Below are 20,938 nucleotides of genomic sequence, written 5' to 3' on the forward strand. Positions count from 1 at the left end.
TTGCCTCTTGTGATACCTGTAGGGTGGGTTATGAAATCTACTTAGGCCTATCTATTCGTGTTTTTAGTGACTCTTTCCCTAGTGAAAGTGCTTGCTCCTCCAGGCATTTTACATTGACACGACTGGAATGCTGTCGTCTGCGGGCGTGTTTGGACGGTTAGGACTCATTACACGAAAGCACAATAGAAGTGAAAAGAATTTGCATAAATAAAAAGGCGATTTAATTTTCAAGAGGATATTTAGCCACATAAGTCATTTCAAAAATGAAAAAATAAAAATAATAATATTATAGCAATTTAATTACTGAATTATATTATCCGTATATAACGGTTACCTTGTATTACTTCAAAAAGAGAAACTTTACAAAGTTAACACCTTCGACTTAAGTAACAATCAAACGACTAGGCTAAAATACGCATCCTATCAAAGTGAAGTCCTGGCTCATGCATATTAATTATGTGCGATGACGTTATTTTTCGAAAACCTTCCAATGGAGGAAGACTTGGCTCATGGCTCATGAATATTAATCATTGTCCTCAGAAAATCGAGCTGAAGTGCTCGAGTAATCAGTCTCGACTGAGGAAAAGCAAAGAATGATGTTAGTCAATCTAATAAACTTGAAAAATCACAGACGTTGAAGCGAGTGGATTTTGTCCCCGAAGAAAATGAAAGGATTAATCTTATTTATTTGCCTTTAAAGTCAGATCTCCCGGATTTATCACTTAAAATCTTCGCTTCTTGTGAGTTAAACTGTTTTTTGAATAATGCAATCGCATTTCCCAGCTGTTGTATGATCGTGAACACAAGTTTGGACAGGTAAGGTGCGCGCGCACACGCCCTTCTGCGTGCACAACAGGTCTCAGAATCAGGAAGCGCCGGTGCGGTCAGACTAACTCAATCCACCATGCACGATCCAAGGATTTAAATCAAACGATTTTTAAAACACAAAAACATATTTTGGAAAGTTTAGGAACCTCTGAAGGGGAATGATGGGCTCGTGTGTGGTTCCTGTGCTCATTGGATTGATTTTACTGCAAATTCACAAAATCTCAGGTGAGTCTTCAGAGAAGCACCACCCCAAACACGTTTAAACATCCTCGTCACTGTCATGTTTCAGTTATTTATCCTTTACCAGGTTTTAATGTTTTATCTATTGAAATTCATAAAAATATTTGATATAAAGAGCTTATGTGTCAGATAGCCCTCATGATACGACAGTTAATGAACTTACAGTATTATGTGTGTATTGTTTAAAATAGTTAGCATGAGACAATTAATTTCATTAAATGTATGCTGGGTGTTTATTTATATAAAATCGTTATTGAAATATAAAATGAGAGAGTTTTTTCACAGTAGGACTGAATCTGGCCTCAATCATGGCCTATGAAAATGAACACATTTGCAATTATGAGTTATGACAGCTGCTGTGAAAAATAACTAGTTAATTATTGACCAACAATCTGTTACTGTACAAATGGAGGGCAGTTTGCTGTAACATGCTCTTGGGCAGGGAGGGAAAAACATAAGGCTTTCTCTGTTTTCTCCACGTGAAATGCATATCTGAAAATGTCAACTGTTGTTTGCTTTTCTATTGACATTTCAGCTTTTGAGACAGTAGACTTTCATTTTCACAGTGTTAAAAAGTGACCTTCAGAGTGTTGCTGATGTATTAATGGTTGGAGCTATGATTTTTAAAGATTAAAATGAGTAGAAAGTGTGATTTATTTATTTTTTTGTGACATTTACTTGTGCAGATATAGGTGTCAGTTCATGATTGAGTTGTTTTATAATGCCAAAGATGCATGCCTAAACCAGAAAATGTACAAACAAACTTGCGATTTGCTTTGCATATCTTCCCCTCACACCTTTACCAGTTATGCCACTAAACAAACAACCTGATTTAGTTGCTGATACATGTTAACCTGGTTCAGGTTAGAGAGGCTGGAGGAGTGTGTGTCCGCTGACTGTTGCTGTCACAATTATGAGTAAATATTTGCAGAGGTTGTCATTCTTATGGAGTAATATGAGACGCTGCTGTTGGGTTGCTTGTGTCTTGTTGAAAGTCAGTTAGTGTGCAATCAAAATCATGTCGAAACTTGTGATTGTCTTTCTATCAAGTGTGGTACAAGATATTGATGCATATGTAGGCCTACCAGCGTTTGAGCAAAGACTTCACTTCAAGAACCAACCTGTTTATTTTTAAGACTAATTTCTAATTATGAGGCATATGGATATATGCTGTCTGACATGCACCGAACCTTCTGCAACGTCACAATTTCCCAGTTATCATATGGGCAAGGTGCTCTTGTTTCCTTGATGTAATCAGGGAAGATCCCAGAATGCCTGACATGTGTAGTGTAATGTGCGGCTGTGTTCGCTCATGACCTCTTCCTGTTCAAGTCCTGAATCAGTCCTTTGTGTTTCTGTTTGCTTTTATGTGGGTTACAACTCTCTGCTTCATCCGAGCTGCTCTTTCTCATGGCTCCATATTGATTGTTTTGTAGGGTTAGTAACTTTTGTAGGGTTTTGTATCTCTCTTCCCAAGAGCAGTCTTTGATTTTAATTTGTATTGCATGATGCATCATTTTCCTAATAGACTGGGTCCATATAAAGGCTTGTTCACTCAAAGCAAAAATAATAAATGACACCAAATGTTAATAAAAAGTCATACATACAAAAAACAGCCAGAAGTCGTTTCAAATCAATAGCAAAATAGAAAAGTTTTGAAAAAAACATTCTTAATGTGAATAGGTCTCATTTTATAAATAATTGATGATATATTATTACATGTTATTTTTGTTTAATATGATTATGATATATTTTATTTTTTGAATTTAATTGTATTTTAATTAAATTTAAATAAAATAATCTCAATGTATCCATCCATTCTCCATGTATATTTATTTATATATTAAATATATTTTTTCTAATGGGAAAAATTAGTCCTTATAGACCTGTTCACACAAAGCAAAAATAATATTAAACCAACTGCCAATGAATCTAGCAAATGGACAAAGTTTTTTTTTATATATATATTAGGGGTGTAACGGTACACAGAAGTCACGGTTCGGTACGTACATCAGTTTTGGGTTCACAGTGTGATACGAGTATGATACATTCACATACAATGTCTACATATATGTGTGTAAAGGTTTTAATTACTCACAGTTCGGTCTCTATCAGGGTTTTAGGGTCACGGTTTCGGTATGGTTTGGTATGTGCTATGTTCAGGAAAAAAAGAGCTACTGTCAAATAAAGAAAATAAGAAAAAAATAGTCAAACTGCAACCAACTGCACAAATAAATACAAAAGAGCAAAGATACAAATAAAATAAACAGCGCTTTTCAGGTTATTTAGATATCAAACAGTAGTTTTCAGGTACACTGTAAAAAATTTCTAAGCCTCCCAAATCAAAAATTTCAAGTGACCGATAACATTTAAATTTTTCAATTGGCCCAAGTGAAATTCTGTAAATTATAAAATTAAATTTACCGATTTTCACTTGGGCCAATTGAAATTTACAGAATTTCACTTGGGCCAATTTAAAAATTTAGATGTTATCGGTCACTTGAAATTTTTGATTTGGGAGGGTTAGAAATTTTTTACAGTGTACAGAAATTGTAATCAAATGTAAAACAACATGATTGCATATAATCTTCACTGTATAAATGGAATAAAAATGAATCATTATTAAAGTTACAAAAGTTATTCAGTGAAGAGCAGTGAGTGATTTTCTCTTTGTCTTTTGTTGTTTGATTAACACTGAAAACACAGACAGCAGGAATATTAGGCTGATGTCACTTTAAGACATAATGCACAGATCCAGTTCACTCATACTGTACACATACGTTCTTCTTTCTCAACTGTTTGCATTCACTTAAGACATAACTGACTATTACTAGGGATGCTCTCCAAGACGGGCATGTTGACATAATTTTTCTGTGAATTTGTCCGTTCAAACGCAAAGCTTAAAGCGATATATATTTTTTTTTTTTTTTGAGAACTTGTATACTGAGAACCATTACACCCCATATTTATATATATATATATATATATATATATATATATATATATATATATATATATATATATTATTTATTTATTTATTTATTTATTTATTTTTTTCAGAATGTCATAAAATTGAGGTGACCCCTGACCCTGGCACCACAGTACACTTCATTAAGAAGGCTCAGGATCTGGACTGTGATGTGTGTAAGGATGAAGGTCCGTCTCAGACCTGCAACTCCAAACTGGACCTCACTGAAGCTCGGCCCACCATCGTGACTTTCAACTGCTCTCAGCCGGGTGACGTCTTTACTGTGGAGATCAACCAAAAAATCGGCGAGTAGCAAAATGTAGAATCTGAACTATCCATTTGATAAAAATCACCTTGTAAAACACTAAATCTTTACTTTTTATTCCAATCACAGATTGTTCGCCGACAGCCTGCAGCATCATTGCAGCGCATCCGGATTCGACACGATTCCTGGAGTTCAGCAGAACCTTCAACTGGGATCTGAAGGTTCAATCAAGCCAGATGTTTCAACTGGACTTTCCAGCTCCAGGAATGAGACAGATCAAGCCTTCAGAATCCTGTCCAGACAAACACACCTACACCATCATTACATACCAGCGGTCAGGTCCGATCTCCATCGGCACGTTTTGTCGGAACGGTACCATTAGTCGTATCCAGGCCTTGTTTAAAGGACGTGTGTCTCTGGAGGTTCCCAAAGGTACAGACCTGAACCCATCTGACTTCAAAGTGTCCATAGGATCGGATACAAAAGGTTAGAAGAAGTGATGTGGAACAAGAACGTTTCTTGAGTGTTTTGTTTTTGATTGGAAATGATTTTATTTCTTGTTCTTTGCAGCAACAACATTGGTTGTGATGGTGGACGTCAAGCTGCCCAGAGGACTGTCATCTACTGATTTCTTCACACCAAATTATGGCACAGGCTACAGTGAAGAAAAAATTAAATGGAACTTTGCTGTTGAGCCCATGCAAAATTTTACAATTCGCTTTCAAAATTACACTCCACCAGAGTGCACAAATAAGAAGGTCTTGGTTGATTATACACTGGCGGACAAGACTTCATTCACAAAGGAACCAAAGGACATTCAGCCGATCAATAAACAGGGAGATTTCAGCCTGACTCTTACCAATTGTGAACCAAAAAAAGATTCACTTGTACCTGGACTTTCTTTGAACATAAACGTGGAAGTGTTCAGGGGTGGGACACCATGTAAGGAGAAGCATGTAGATTTGGTTTTGTGTCTGAAATAATATTGCTATTTAGGGTATCTGGTCTTGATTAAGTCATGCTTTAAAGTTGCAGATAAATAGCACGCTGTCTGTCTTACTATTCTGTTCAGATCTTTGCACTGCGGATCTCCGGAAAGAGGAGGGATTGAGCCTGCAAATAGAAAATAAAAACCCAGAGTCGTACTGTGAAATGAGCTTGAACTCTGTGGCGCATGAGAAAATAGTGGTTCCTGCGGGCACCAAAGCTGACCTGTCCTTCCTCGACTGCCCCGTGCAGGACCTGCAGCTGACCGCCACCCAAACCTACGGTAATGGGGGCGCATAAATGCTGCACACATGCGCAGTGGACTGTCACATGAACACAATTTAGACATGGAAAAAATGCTTTGTTTGGTCTGGCTTTGACTCTTCAGGTGTAGTCTCAAATTGATGGATGGATGGATGGATAGACAAACAGATAGATAGATAGATAGAGATAGATATAGATAGATATAGATAGATAGATAGATAGATAGATAGATACAGATGGATGAATGGATGGATAGATACATGGATGGATAGATACATGGATGGATAGATTGATAGATAGATAGATAGATAGAGACAGATAGATAGAGACAGATAGATAGAGACAGATAGATAGAGACAGATAGATAGAGACAGATAGATAGAGACAGATAGATAGAGACAGATAGATAGAGACAGATAGATAGATAGATACAGATAGATAGATACAGATAGATAGATACAGATAGAGATAGATAGATAGATAGATAGATAGATAGATACAGATAGATAGATAGATACAGATAGATAGATAGATACAGATAGATAGATAGACAAACAGACCGATAGACAGACAGATAGACAGACAGATAGATAGATAGATAGATAGATAGATAGATAGATAGATAGATAGATAGATAGATAGATAGATAGATAGATAGATAGATAGATAGATAGATAGACAGACAGACAAACAGACCGATAGATGACAGTCATGAAATCATAATCTTGACAGAATCATTTTCAGATTCATTCACCACATTATCTTGATTGTCTCTTTCCTCCATGCAATTCTAGATTGTCCGAGTGCATCTCCTCTTGACACCAGACACCTGTCCCTCTCTATTCCCACGCTGGACCCCAGTCTGCATGTTCCCCTCCACCAGTTCACCTGGCTGCTCCGTGTGCTCGATCAAAGCACCGTGGATCTCACGGCCCCTAACAAAAACCTGCATCAGTTTGTCCCAGACAAGGAGTGTAAGGAGAGGGTCTCTCTGCTGGTCTCCGAGACTGACGGCTCCAACATCGGCCAGTTCTGCTCTATGGCTGAAGGCGCAATCCAAAAAATCCAAGTCAAAGGGAACGTTTCCATTACCGTAACTCCTAACACGGTAAAAGACCTGAGCCAGGAGAAAGAACTTTTAAGAGTCACTATGAGTCCAGAGATCACTGGTAAGTAAAAAGTTTGGAATAATTACTACCTTTAATGTTTTTCAAAGAATGCTGCATTTATTTGACCAAAAACACTGTAAAACTATAATACTGTTTTTCTATTGTAATAGAGTTGAGTCCCATAGCATTGTCTTCCTGCTTTCTTCACAGAGAATGTAATCTACACTGTATCTCCACTGGTTTCGGGATCCATGTACCTTGCGACGCCCAACTGGCCCAATGGCATGAATCCTTCCTCGTCCGTCACGTGGATCGTCGGCGTTCCTCAAGAGTACAGGGCCGAACTGCAGTTCTCCAACGTCAGCAAGCCCGTATGCGACTCGGGCCACACGGAGATCGCGATCAGACCGCAGGACTCACGAGGCCAACCGCAGTCCTGGAGAGAAGATCAGAGTTTCGCCAACACCATCATCCAACAGCAGAGCTTCTACCTGAACTTGTCCAACTGCGAGCCCAAGAGCGGAAGCTTCGCTGTGCTCTCTAAGGTCACTCTGTACAAGGAAACCAGTGAGCAAAACGCTTTCATTTCAGAGTTTAGGGCGTTGCACACTGAGTCCGAAATTTTCAGTAGCACCTCAATGCAGTCCACAAGATCCAGGGGGCGGGGTTGGATCCACATCTAAGGGGTGGAGATTGGTAGGTTTAGGGGTGGAGATGGGTAGGTTTAGGGGTGGGTTTAGGGATCAGGGGGTGGAGATGGGTAGGTTTAGGTATATGTCAGGTGGGAGGAGTTGGATCTGGATCCAACTCCTCCCCCTGCATTTCATGTTCTGCAGTGAGGACCATCTCGAAATTTTTGCATGCGTTTTTTCGTATTCGTCATTCGATGGCTCTGAATTGACCCTTCGCTAAGCCACGCCCGAAAACCACAACAGGCGTGGGAGGTCTGGCAACCTTTCAAGCGAGGGAAACATGCCGAATCGTTGTGCGTATGGATTGTGCAAATCTGATACCCGGTATCCTAAAAGTTTGGACGTGGGTGGAAATTTTTCCCTTCCCGAAACCTAAAACCCAAGGGGAGAAATGCCGGGCGTGGATCAAGCAGTGTGGGACGCCCCATTCACAACACATACATCCTGTAGTTGACAGGATTAACAAAAACACCTACGTTTGCTCCAAGACGTGTGAGCAGTGGCCTGGCGGGAGAATGTTATCATTGCAAAGTGGTCAGGCTAATGTCTTGTGTTTATTCCACTAGATTTATGGACAAGCTGTTTGATTTATAATTATTAGATTATTTTCAAATGCCACTTACCCTGCTGTGCATGAACAAAGCTGTTCCTCAATTTGTGTGTTTCCCATTTGAATGGTCAGCGTATGAGGCGACTGCTGGGACCTATAGTCTTTATCTTCAGTTTTGATGAAACTATTCTCTAATCGGTTGCATATTATGTCGTGGATATATCCCTTGAATGCATACTGCAGTCCCTTTTTTCTTGCTCTCTCAGATATTTCACCTGTTTGGCAAAAATTATCTCCTTAGGAATGTCTGACACATGTGCATACATAGGCCTACTGTAATAGACGTGCCAGGCGGGAAAGCTTGTCAGGCGTAGCAACAGTAACTAAGGAGGGCGGGGCTTAGCGAAGGGTCAATTGTCAAAACACCTCTCAAAATTAAGAATTTTTTTTTTATGACAGACGAAAGTTTCAGAGGCAGTGTGTAAACGTGATTGAAACGTGAGGTCGTATTTATTTTTTAAAGTGCAAAAATTTTGGACAAGAATTTCAGATTCTTTTGACATTTATTGTCTTCATTTGAATGAATTTGTGCATTGATCACACTATACTTGTTGTTGTTGTTGTTGTTGTTAGAAGTATTGCAATGGAAGATAATCAGATAATCATTCCTTTTTTTCATCCCCAAACAGAGAACTTCCTGAGCATTATCTTGGCTGTAGTCGGCGCTCTGCTTTTGCTGCTAATCATCGCACTTATAGTTGTGTGCGTCATTCGAAAGTGAGTCTGAATTTTCTTCTGTATTCTCTTATGAATTTGAAAATACAATGAAATACATTTTTAAACAATTTTCTTCTCTTTTAGAAGGAAAAACAAACCTAAGACCAATAGGTCCTCCATCTTTTTGCCCAGAGGGAAACCTTTCCTTCCGGGTAACGCCACCTTCCCAAAATCCAGAGCAGACAATGAGTCCCACGTCTACGCCTCTATTGATGACCCAACAATGTACGGAAATTATGCGGACAAGAACCAGCCAGCAGAGATCGACAACGGAGTCTGGAGCAACGGACATCAGGTGGACGCGTACCGTCCGTTCACGGGACCCTCGGACTCAATCCCGTCGGCCAAGGATTCGTCCGTTGAATATTCGATAGAAGGAAGAGGAGGAGATAGAGATGCATATCAGCCTTTCCTAAACCCGCCCAACACCTTTAATCTCCCGAGGCCTCGTTCGCCACTGGTATCACAGGGTAGCATAAGATTCGAAGATCGTAGGATGATAGATAACGAGCTGCACACATTCAAGAGTTTCGGGGATATAAATCCCATTCGCCTGTCTTCCGACGAATCCAGGCTACGACCACAAATGGAGTCGGACACTGATTCCAATGCTGAGCCGGAATACGAGGAGGCAATTTGAGGATAAAGCCGGACGCGGAGTGGATTCATATGATGATTCGACTGCTTGGGTTTTAACAAACCTCTAAAATTTTATTGGGGGAGCAGAAAAGCTATTAGCTACAAGCCTAGAAAAATGCGCACAAAAGACAATGTTGTTGTGTAAAATTGATGCTAAAAGGCTACGCTCTCTTTTGCCACCCTAGTGGCCACAGGTGTATTTTGCATGTATAGTTTATTAAAAGTTTGGTTTTAAAGATTTTTTTTATGGCCTTTTAGCCTGAATGTACAGAATTAAGCCGTCTGAGAGTTGAATCCCTTCATGGAAGTGTGCCATGACTTTCTCTATTGGATAATTGTTTTGTTTTAACTGTGATTGTCTCCAGGCTACAGGTTTCATACATGTTTCTGTTTTTCAATCTGTATATTTTCGTTGTTCATTTCTAAAATAAATTCTCAGATATTTTAATAGATGTTCTTCCCTGTTTAGAATGTATATAAAGAATGAAAATAGCACACAGACCAGATAAAGACAGTTTTCATATTTCCCACAATGGATTTGGGGAAAAATCAGCAAAACTAGATGTTAAAAGGTGTCATGCATTTTACATGGTAAAATTATGGAAACACCATTTTAAAAATTCTGTCTGATATTGATAAACTAATAATTATTGCCATGCCTGGCAACTGATAAATGGCTGATATTAAAGTATACTGTTTTTTTTAATAAATTAAAAAGAATACAAGTAAATGTAGGCATCAGTTAGAAAAAATGTATTTTCATTTAATTAAAGCTTACATTTACCATTGTTTATGCCTTTGAATGAGTGTTAGATGATGCAAGGCAATCTAAATGTAAAAATTGGCATAAATGAGCATGCAAAATAAAATATTTAATATTGACTGATAAAATACAAAAAAAAAAAAAAAATCTGTAATATCAGCCAGTAACCAATATTGTGCATCCTAAGGTTAAATGTGATACATGGATCTGACAATCAACACTAAATTGTAGGTGAATGCATAAAAAAATCAGCCAAAATATTTAATAAATTACGGGCATATACATTTTTCTGCAGAACTTTACATGGGCCTGTTTTACACCAAATGTGTGAAATATTATACACACACATATTGGATAAACATTTTATTGAGATACAAGGATATGTTCAGGTTATATCAGGCTAGACATTAGTTTGTTAGACAATAAACAAGTAACAAAGCTAGCTATCTGAAATAATCATCGTTCTGCTGGATTTCATCAGGTGGCTGGACTTCTTACTAAAAGACCATCTGATTTTGGATTCAATGATGTTTGTTTAGTTAGTGTGTGTTTTTGGCTGGATCTTAACGGAGACTGTCCAAAAATGTGCTTTATTACAGTGTTGTGTTCTTGATCTTTGATTATAGTTCAGCTTTTGTATCTGAACATTTTTATGGAGTAGCTAAAATGACAATCTTTGGTCTCCTCAAGATAAAAAATATACAATTACGGAGCAAACACAATGCAAGCAGGATTGTGCAATGGAAAGGACAGCTAAGGTCAAGGGGATCGCCACGCTGGATGATCTCAGACGATGTTGAACTCGCAGACGGAGGCCCGCTCCTCACGACACCGCTCGTCGAGCCACTTCTCGCCGGAGAGAACGGCGCAGTTCTCCGCGATGCCGCCGTCAGGCTGCGGGAGCTTCCAGTTCTGGTAGCGGATGTCTGAGCCGGTCTGGTCCATCCACACGCCCTCGATTTGCATGTCGTTTACACCTAGCCAGATTTCAGCGTCTGGTCCGAGGCTCTGGCGCACATAATCTCGGAGAAGCGTGTTTTCGTCGGAGGAGAGCGGAGTGCTGAGGATTCCTCCCTTGGCGATGCAGTCTTCGTTGGCCGTGTGGTAGCGCTTCTTCACGGTGTCCACCAGAAAACACTTGCCGGGGATCTTTATGCCTCTCAGACAGACTAGAATAAAGAAACAGTATTTGCAATCTTTAAATGGCTCATAATGTAAAAAAAAAAAAAAGTGTGTTGTCCTTTTTAAAATAAAAAAGTGAAAGTTAAAAGCCAGGACATTCTGAGCTCATTAATTACATACATGATTTAGATTTTAACACCTGCAACTTGCCCCTCCCTTCCTCCCTTCCAGACACGCCCACACGCACAGGGTCAGCCAATCACAACAGAGGTCATTTACATATATCTTCAGGTGCAGAATAAAACAGGCAGTTTAATAGCAAGGGTGAGTGGAAAACGATCATCTAAGATTAAATTATGACTGACTTTGGTGCTGGAAACCTTTATTTACATAAAGTGATACAAAAGTGCGGAATATGGCTTTAAACAAACTTGTTGCTTTGGCTTGGAATGGCAACTAATAAGAGTGATTTTTGGCTTTTGTTTTTAAATTATTAGCCATATAATCTAATAAAATATGACATATTTGTCTGAACATTTCCTCATAGATCAAAGACTGAATTACATCTGTCTCTATGTTCTCCATGGAAAACACAAGCTGTAAGAATCATCAAAAGCCACATGTGGATCTGGAGGCCATGTGTCTTATGCAAGTGGACAAACTAATCCAAACAATATGCCAGTCTATGGTACAATGTGTTCATTTTTAGTTTTTTACAGTTAAACAGAGAGTCGGGCTGTCTGGATGCTTCAGTAACGCAGATAGAGTCGAGGTGTGTAGCTCTCACCCGTCTGCAGAGCCTGCTGCTCCTTCACCAGATTCAGTTCCTCCACGATGTCTTTGATCTGCTGCTGAAGGTCCTCCAGAGCAACGCTGGCTCGAGCATCCGAGTCTGACAGGGACAGAACAATCAACAACCACCCAAAATCACATGAAAAAAATAATAAATGATACTCAGTTAAATTGAAAATTAAGCCCTTTTTAGTGTTAGAGTTAAGAGAATCATTGAAGATAATGGGAATTACAAAAAAAGAATTGTAAATAAAAAACAGCAAAATGCATGGATGAATTACAATAATTAATTTGTTTCCTTAATGCAATATATATCCTTTTTGATTATTGTATTTTATTGTATGTGATAAATTAATTGTACAGAGAGCACATACATGGGAATTACAAAAATAAAAGTTAAATGCATGGATGCATTTTAAATTAATTTGTTTCTTAATCCTATAGCATTTTAATAAAAAAAATTTATTTTTAATTTATTCATATTTTTATATATTTAATATTTTTATTACATTAGTTTATTAATAACATACAATTAGTTTTAAAATTAGTTGTTTTTTTGTAACTAATTTTGAAACTTTACAATTGTATTCGACTTAATTCAAATTAGAAAAATATTTAATTTAAAGATCAGTAATATCCAAATGTATTAAACATATCAGTACTTATTTTCTTCATACAGCAACTTGCGTTTCAAGTGATGCTCTCTGAACCTTCTCAACTGCTTTCAGCTTGAATAACCAAAGAATAAATGATCTAACTGAAGACAAGAATGAGCAGAAATCCTCGTGTCTTACCTTTCTTAGCGCTGGGTTTCTTTCTGGAAGTGTTCTGCTGCTGTGAGGTGTGTGTGAGGAGCAGCAGGACTGCGAACAGAAGAAGTCTCATGGTGAAGTCTGGAGAGCGAGGACAGATCTCTGCTTCTCAGTCCAGCTCACGCAGGAAAACTGCAGTAATGGAAGCAGCAGTCGCTCTTCATCCTGAGAGGAGCGGAGGAGTGACGTCCTCACACACCCACCTCACCACACACACACACACACACACACACACACACACACACACATTCTTGTACATCTATCTTTATGAGGACATTCATTGACACAATGCAATCTCTAGCCACTTACCCTAATCTTACCCTTCACAACTAAGTGCCTAACCCGACCCCTGACCCTAAACAGACCCTTAACCTCATTATAACCTTATCCCTAAAACCAAGTCTTGACCCTCAAACAGGCCTTTAAAGGGGTCTCAGAAAGTGAGGACCGGCCAAAATGTCCTCACTTTACTCTCTCCAATGGTCGAAAACTCAAACTGGTCCTCACAAAGATAGTTGTACAAGCACACACAAACACACACAGATAAATTCACATACATTCACACACACCTCCTGACAAACAAACACACACCCACAGCAAACACCCACCTCACAGCATAATTATTTTTATACTCTACAAAACTGTATATTCTCTCTCCCTACCCATCACACCCATCACAGAAAACATTCAAAAAACATCACTTAGTGATTTATAAGCTGTTTTCCTCTTGCGGACCAAAGAATGTCCCAACAAGGACAAGGATTTCGGATAATGCCATCTTTGTGGGGACATAATGGTGTGTGCTTATATATGTGTGTTTTAAATATATATTTCAAATTAATTAACAATAATAAATAATAGAAACTGCCTTGCCCGGTTTCTCTCCCCAAAATGTTTTCCTCTCATTTAAAACCTCCTGATTTATATAGCAGATTATAAAACTGGATCCCTATTGTAGCTTGCACAGAAGAGCCGGCTCTCAGAGCACACTCAGAGTCCAGGAGCATTCAAGGTCTCATCAGGACACATTTCCCATCATGCATTCTTCTGGTGTATGAGGTTGTTATCTGTGCAGTGATTCCCGCTGTTTGTTTTGCATTCAGGCCAGAGGAAGAAGCAAAGTGATTATGGGATGGACTAGATCCAGGCTCACAGCAGCTGTGCTCAGATCTTCCTCCGACGACACGTGGCAGAAGAGACACCAGCTCCAGCTCCACACAAGTCTGTGAAGTCACCATGAAATCAAAATGGACACTTCTTATTTTTCATGGAATATTGCAGTATTTATTATGATTTATCAGTGCACATCATTATTTTTTAAATTAATGTGCCTCTTGATCTTGAATCAGAATCACTTCCCCTCCCTCTCGCATCTCTTCTCTTCTCTGATGATGTGGGCGGAGCAACCTGTCACTCACATGAGATCCACCAATAGCAAACCACCACCATCCAATCAATTTCTCACGGACAAAATGAAGCCCCGCCCTACATTTGTTCTTGTTCGAGAAGCCATTTCATTTGGATATACATCACAATAGGGAAGAAAAGACTATCACAACTTCCGTTTTCATGCAAATTATTTTTTCCTAACATCTGCAATTAAAACAAAAATATCCTTCCGTTCTGGGACATAAAAATCGCCAGCTCACAACAACTTCAAGGATTCTTTTCTACTCATCTACTAAATTCAGGTATTAAAAAGCCTCAAATGCTGAAATTGCACTCAAACCAATCAGATTTATATAAGGGAAATGAAGAAACATTTAGTCATCTGTTAAAAGCACCATTCAAACCAGCCAGCTGGAAAAATGAACGAATCAAAAACAAAAACAGCAACGTTATATAACCTTGCATTAGAGGATTCTGTGTTAGCTGAAGTTATTAAGCAAGACATGAACAAACGTCATAGGAAACTTAACTCATTTATTTGAAAAACTAACAAACAAAAACAGCTATCCAAGGAATCCCACTTTCTGTCGTTTCTTGCCAAGGCTTTCTTCTTTCTGCAGCAGCTCCATGAGCGGCGCGTGAAGAGTCTTTCCCACTCGCTTCCCGGCCTGCGACACAGCACAGCATTACAGTGAACAGAAATGCTTTCATTAACGAGTTTATGCAAGTCAGAGACATGTGTAATAAAAGCTCTAGCTGTTAAAGCACGAGACAGGCTCAGACTGTCCGTTCACTGAACGTCTGATGATATTGCACATATAAACAACAAGAGCTGGAGGAAATTCTCTAATATACACACTCCAGTGCACAGGTGCCAAAGTGACCCAATAAAGTCTACTGTATCATATATGACCCTGGTCATTTGTTTTAAAATGTAGATTTATTCACAAAGCTGAATACATAAGCTTTCCATTGATGTATGGTTTGTTAGGATAGGACAATATTTGGCTGTGATACAACTATTTTGAAACCTGGAATCGGAAGGTACAAAAAAACCCCGAAACATTGAGAAAATCTCCTTTAAAGTGCATTTATGTTGGCGATTGTGCTGTATTCACTCACAAAAATAAATGTTTTATATATTTGCTGCAGGAAATTTACAAAATATCTTCATGGAACATGATCTTTACTTAATATCCTAATGTTTTTGGCATAAAAGAAAATCTATCATTTTGACCCATACAATGTATTGTTGGCTATTGCCACAAATATACCTGTGCGACTCGTGACTGGTTTTGAGATCCAGGGTCACATATATGATAAGCAAATAAATTCAAGCCCTCTTAATGATCAGCATGATAAAAACTTTGCTTAGAAACCTGTAGTAGATTCATCTGATTAATAGTTTATCATTTTTTATCCTTTTACTAACAGTCTAAAAAGGTTCCCCCTCAGCTCGTGGTTCACGTGTCTTTTCGCTGTGAAATCTTTACTGATGTTTATAAAGTAAACATAAGAATAACTTTATATTGATAGTAAAATGTTGACTTGCTTATCCACACAGCATTTTGTTTGGGGGGGAAATATATCAAATATGATCCATCAGGCTTTTGATTAACACTTATCTCTCTCAATTATCATTGTATTGAATTGCATTATGTGTTGCCACCCAAAATAAAAACTACAGAGCTCTGATTATAAACTAAGCTTTTAAATATCATCTTACTACAATAGATTATTGAAAAATATGAAGGGACAACTGATATTTATTTAGATTTTATGATAGCAGTCCCTATTATAAAGATCTCATTGATTTAATTTATAAGCATCAGAATTAAATCTTACTTTTTGCCCATTTAAACATCAGCAAATGCAATTGCATATTTTTTTACTTTTCCCCCCTCCATATTCTTACTATATCATACTAAATGAGCCATAAAAGTCTGATCAATGATACTTTTATTGATACATATGCAAACTTTTTTGTATGCTTTTGTTGTATATTTTGTCTAAAGGTTCAATAAACTGTTAAAAAAAGTAATATTTCTGACTATTATGCCATATGTCAGGCTTTGCAGGGTTAGGGTTTTGAACAAACTCTTCTTTCTAAATAGGAGTAAAAGTGATTCCTTAGCAAACACCACTGATTAATAAGATCAAGGAAGTTTAAAACTGCTGTGGGAAGAAACTAAGCTGACCTCTGTCATCTCAAAGATGCTCTCCGGGTCCAGACTTCCTCTTCCCAGCTTCCTGACGCATGTGACCATTCCTTTGTGTGTGACTGAGATCAGGAGACTGGCCACCGAACAGGCCTTCTCCTGCAGTGTGGCGTCCACCACGTGTCTGTGACCGATCTGAAGGGCACAAACACATACGATTTAAAAAAGTTATACATAAACATAACTGTATATGACACGAGGAGAGTGGTGCATTGTGGGTAACGGCCCAGGCTCTGCTGTACCTTGCACAGGGTTACGATACACGGCACATTCTCCACATTGATCCTCACGCAATCGTACGGGTCGTCTGACAGCTCGATCTCCTTCCCGCCCTCCTCATCCTCAGATATGTGCACTCTGGGAATTCTGTTTGGGAGAAGGGATGTGCTTACGTTTCACATCACTTCACTGAATCACCATTTTTAATGTTTATGATTAATGGATAACATTTTTTAATAAAATAATTTGGTCACACTTTATTTTAAGGTGTCATTGTTACACTGTAATTGTATATTTAAGTACTAAGTAATATTAATTAACTACATGTACTTAATATAGGGTTAGGGTAGGATTAGGGTTTGATTGAGGGCTATTTGCATGTAATTATGCATAATTTATTACTATAGAAAGTACATGTAACGAATGTAATAAGGACACTAAAATAAAGTGTTACCAATAATTTTATAGTGGATTTACAGTTGAATGCATTAATCCTTGGAATTTATATGATTTAATGGTTCAACTTTTTAGTGCAAATATTTTTATAACAAAAAAAAGTCCTGAAATATACTAAATATGGCTTATGGGAGAACTGCTTAAACTGCTTAAATATTGTAGAATATAATTATAAATATACATATTCACTAAAGAAAGGTTTACTATAAACCATTATTATTTTTGTCAAATTAAATAGAGTTAAAATAAAATAAAATGTAAATATTAGATGAAAAACTTGATTTGGCAAGTACTAAAATTGCTAAAACTGAAATAATAATTATGCTAAATAGAAATTTTAAAAATGACAAAAACAACAAAGTTATTAAAACAAACTAAAATTAAAATAAAATATCATAATAAGTATAACAACAACAACTAAATCTGACTTCAAAAATGACTTTACAGGCCTGGAAACAGTTTTGCTATTGGCAACTAAAACAATTGTTAAATTAAATAAAGCTGAAATAAATATAAAATAAACTATAATTTATTTAAAAAAAAAATTATGTATATAATAAACTATAAATATTAGATGGAAAATGTTAAAATTAGACATTTTGCCTTGGCAAACAACTGAAATAAGTTGAAGTATTAAAATTACTATAACAAATAAAAAATTTAAATGACAGCTGAAAATATAGAAATAAGTAAGAAAATATTCTAATAGTATATAGATAATACTAAACTAGCACACTGCCAGTTGTAACATTTCCTGATGAAACCTTACAGTTCTGATGGGAGCGACTCACCGTGTGTTAAACAGAGCAGCTTTGATTGCGATGGAAATGGCGTCGAACAGGTTTCCGTCACACTGCAGCAGCTGTCGAGGCAATCATGCGTTTATATGAAGAATAAACCAGCAGAATATTGATGTCTCATGATCTCTCCGGATGCTGTGACTCGGTTCACTCACCAGCACGTCCACGTACAGCACCCAGCAGTTCTCCCCCGGGCAGATGCAGAGCGAGCGCAGGTCCACGCTGTGCCTGTTGTTGAACACTTTATAGAGGACGTTACTGAGCTCCACCCCCAGCTCCTCCCCCCCACGCCCCTCAAACTCCGGAGTGGCGTTTGCTGAGCTGCAAAAGAAACGTCCAGCAGTTTATACACGTCAGGAAGGAGAGAAAACGGCTGAGACTGTGTCTAATTAGCATGCAGATCATGGGCGTTTATTCACTGCTAATCTGCATATTTATACACTGAAGTACTGCACTACACATACTGTATGTACTAAACTGTCTAATAAACTGCATAGTGTACTGTCTTATTAATTGTGCTGTATCTGGAATTTATCTGTTTTAATAGTTACATTTTTTAATATAAATAAATATTAGGGGTGTAACGATACCCTAATTTCACGATTCGATACATATCACGATACTGAACTCACGATACGATATTATTGCGATACTCCAAGACATATAATAAAAGGTTAAGAAAAAAATGTACTGTTGATTAAATGCTAAATTTGATATAACATTGTGGGTGTAAATGAATAGGCTTGGACAATGGTGACACCAGAATAAATATATTCATGATTCTGAACCTGAAAATACAGAATTATTTTAGACGAATATGCTTGCACTCTGTCACTGACTAGATATATTTAAAATAATGTAGGCCACTTTTTACTGGTAACATAAGACTTATAACATCAGCATTATCAGGACCTACTAATATTCCCCCATTATTATACATTATATTCAACATAATATATTGTAGTTTAATGTAGTACTGACTCTGAAAACTAAAAAAAAATTCTCACAGGGTAATTTTTATTTTGGGTGAACTATCCACGATACATATTGTTGCATTTTTGTATTGCGATATATTGTGACACGATATATTGTTACACCCCTAATAAATATATTTAAAACAAAAAATTTACTGAATATGGCTTATGGGAGAACTATGGAAGCTTGTTTCCGCCACAGAATAAAAAACTAAATTAAAAAAAAATTATCTTACAGTTTTCTTCTCAGAATTGTGTGACAAACTCGTCATTGTGTAAAAAAAAAAAAAAAAAAAAATCAGAACTGTGAGATAAAAAGTTTATTATCTTTTAAGCAATTATCTTTCAAATTGTTTTATTCCATGGCGGAAAAAAGCTTCCATAGAGAACTGCTTAAACAGACCTAACTTAGTTTTTAAATATTGTAGAGTAGAACTAAAAAATTATATATATTCACTATAGAAATTTACATGACTTTTCCAGACCTGGAACCAGTGTTGTTAATGTTGACTAATAAAAAATATATATATATATATATTTAAAAAAAAGTATTAAATACTGTAAAATTAAATAAAATCCCAAATATTGGATGAAATTTTTATTTTTATTTTATTAATTTTTTTTATAAATGTTGCCTTCGGCTACATAAAATAACTTTACGATGAAGTACTAAAATTACTAAATCTAAAACTGAAATAATAAATCAAACCCAAATAGAAGTATAAAAAACAAAACTAATACAACAAATGACAAAAGCACATAACAAAACTACTAAAACGTAAAACTAAAATTAAAATGAAAACAATAAAAATGTATATTTGTAAATATACATTTTATATTAAGTTTTAAATAATTTATTTTTATAATATTACTTATATGAATAACTCAAATTATTAATAAGTACTACAATAGCATAAAAAAAATAAAAAAATAAAGCTCCCACTATTCATGTAAACCTACACACGTACACATGCATTATGTACTTCATGTTCTGTTGTTCTTAATGATTTGTAATGATTATTATTAAAAGCCACTGCACAGTCTTGGTGGAGCTGGTAGTGATGTACAGTGTTTGCTTGATGTGTTCATCTTTAAACACTCACCAGTCCACAAAGAACTCCAGATAACCTTCATCTGGTACCATGGGTCTGGGTTTCCCAATCTCTGCCTTTACTCCTACGAGAACATCAGTGTGACCCTGTCAAACACACACAACATCACACAACATCACACAAACACAGGTAGTGCACTATATGTTATTACAACAAACTGTTTAATTCAGCTTACGAGACTGATTTTAGCAGAACCATCAGTGTTTGACACCACATCCGTCTCGATCTCCATGTGTCTGTAGTCTTCGCATCTCCGTCCGTCCAGTCTCAGGTCATCCTGTCAACAACAGTCACAGTTTAACCCTCATGTTCTAGCAATCAAGACCAGGCTGATGCTTCATGATGTTCCCAAATCTCATTAGAACTGATTTTAACTTCATTTCAGGTGGATAACATACTTCAAACATTTCCCATGACAAATGTAAGTCTTTAGGGGTTTCAGATGTAGTAGTGGTACACTCCTGTCAGCTCTTCATTCACATTTCCTTTATTGTACTGTATACATTTACATGTAAGAGCTATCAATGGGGGTTGTTTAGGCCAGTGACACATTTAAAGAAGACAAATATAAATTAAACTTAAAGGCTAGAGTCAAAGTTTATATTATTGTCGTGTTTTTATCTGTTATTGACATATATAGGACTACAAATAGTCAATCTCAACACAGCATGAGGTTAAAACCCAAAACAGACCTCATCAGAATACACGTTAAGAGGCTTTTTTCAGATGTCCTATTAATTGAAAGTTAAATAAATGCAAATTATATTTTCATTCGTAAGATTTCACTTACTCTAACTCCATGCATAAGATAAACCTTCTCCGCTTCGCTCAGTTGAACTGCTGCCATGTTTCAAACACACGCAGTGTATTGTGCGTCATCACAAAGCGCGAGGAGCGGGCAGCGAAGGCGGAGCCTGGCGTTAACCAACCAATCATATGCCAGTGCGGGGAAAAAAAAGTG

General features: G+C 37.1%; 3 protein-coding genes across 4 annotated transcripts; 1 reads left to right on the forward strand and 2 right to left on the reverse strand.

The window, feature by feature from the left end:
- Window positions 1-568: 568 nt before the first annotated feature.
- cdcp1b (CUB domain containing protein 1b) lies at window positions 569-9,765 on the forward strand. The gene is made up of 10 exons (XM_081376151.1): window positions 569-816; window positions 971-1,053; window positions 4,129-4,341; window positions 4,431-4,787; window positions 4,872-5,243; window positions 5,374-5,571; window positions 6,347-6,721; window positions 6,872-7,228; window positions 8,593-8,680; window positions 8,765-9,765. Exons 2-10 carry the CDS (start codon window positions 987-989, stop codon window positions 9,318-9,320), a joined length of 2,583 nt encoding a protein of 860 aa, XP_081232277.1. The 5' UTR covers window positions 569-816; window positions 971-986; the 3' UTR covers window positions 9,321-9,765.
- A 542-nt stretch (window positions 9,766-10,307) lies between these two features.
- clec3bb (C-type lectin domain family 3, member Bb) lies at window positions 10,308-13,724 on the reverse strand. Its single transcript, XM_081376154.1, has 3 exons — window positions 12,791-13,724; window positions 11,992-12,096; window positions 10,308-11,251 (listed from the first exon to the last, which is right to left on the reverse strand). Exons 1-3 carry the CDS (start codon window positions 12,879-12,881, stop codon window positions 10,869-10,871), a joined length of 579 nt encoding a protein of 192 aa, XP_081232280.1. The 5' UTR covers window positions 12,882-13,724; the 3' UTR covers window positions 10,308-10,868.
- Window positions 13,725-13,865: 141 nt separating this feature from the next.
- exosc7 (exosome component 7) lies at window positions 13,866-20,874 on the reverse strand. Of its 2 annotated transcripts, XM_081376153.1 has the most exons (9): window positions 20,768-20,874; window positions 20,153-20,254; window positions 19,969-20,063; window positions 18,047-18,212; window positions 17,883-17,953; window positions 16,659-16,782; window positions 16,396-16,551; window positions 14,728-14,865; window positions 13,866-14,031 (listed from the first exon to the last, which is right to left on the reverse strand). In XM_081376153.1, the coding sequence occupies exons 1-8, from the start codon at window positions 20,822-20,824 to the stop codon at window positions 14,761-14,763; spliced, it is 876 nt and encodes a 291-aa protein (XP_081232279.1). In that variant the 5' UTR covers window positions 20,825-20,874; the 3' UTR covers window positions 13,866-14,031; window positions 14,728-14,760. The 2 variants fall into 2 exon arrangements, with proteins under 2 accessions (XP_081232279.1, XP_081232278.1); XM_081376152.1 differs by lacking the exon at window positions 13,866-14,031 and having other exon boundaries at window positions 14,712-14,865.
- Between the last annotated feature and the right edge of the window lie 64 nt (window positions 20,875-20,938).

This window comes from Scardinius erythrophthalmus (genome assembly GCF_964197995.2).
Source record: "Scardinius erythrophthalmus genome assembly, chromosome: 10".
NCBI lineage: Eukaryota > Metazoa > Chordata > Actinopteri > Cypriniformes > Leuciscidae > Scardinius > Scardinius erythrophthalmus.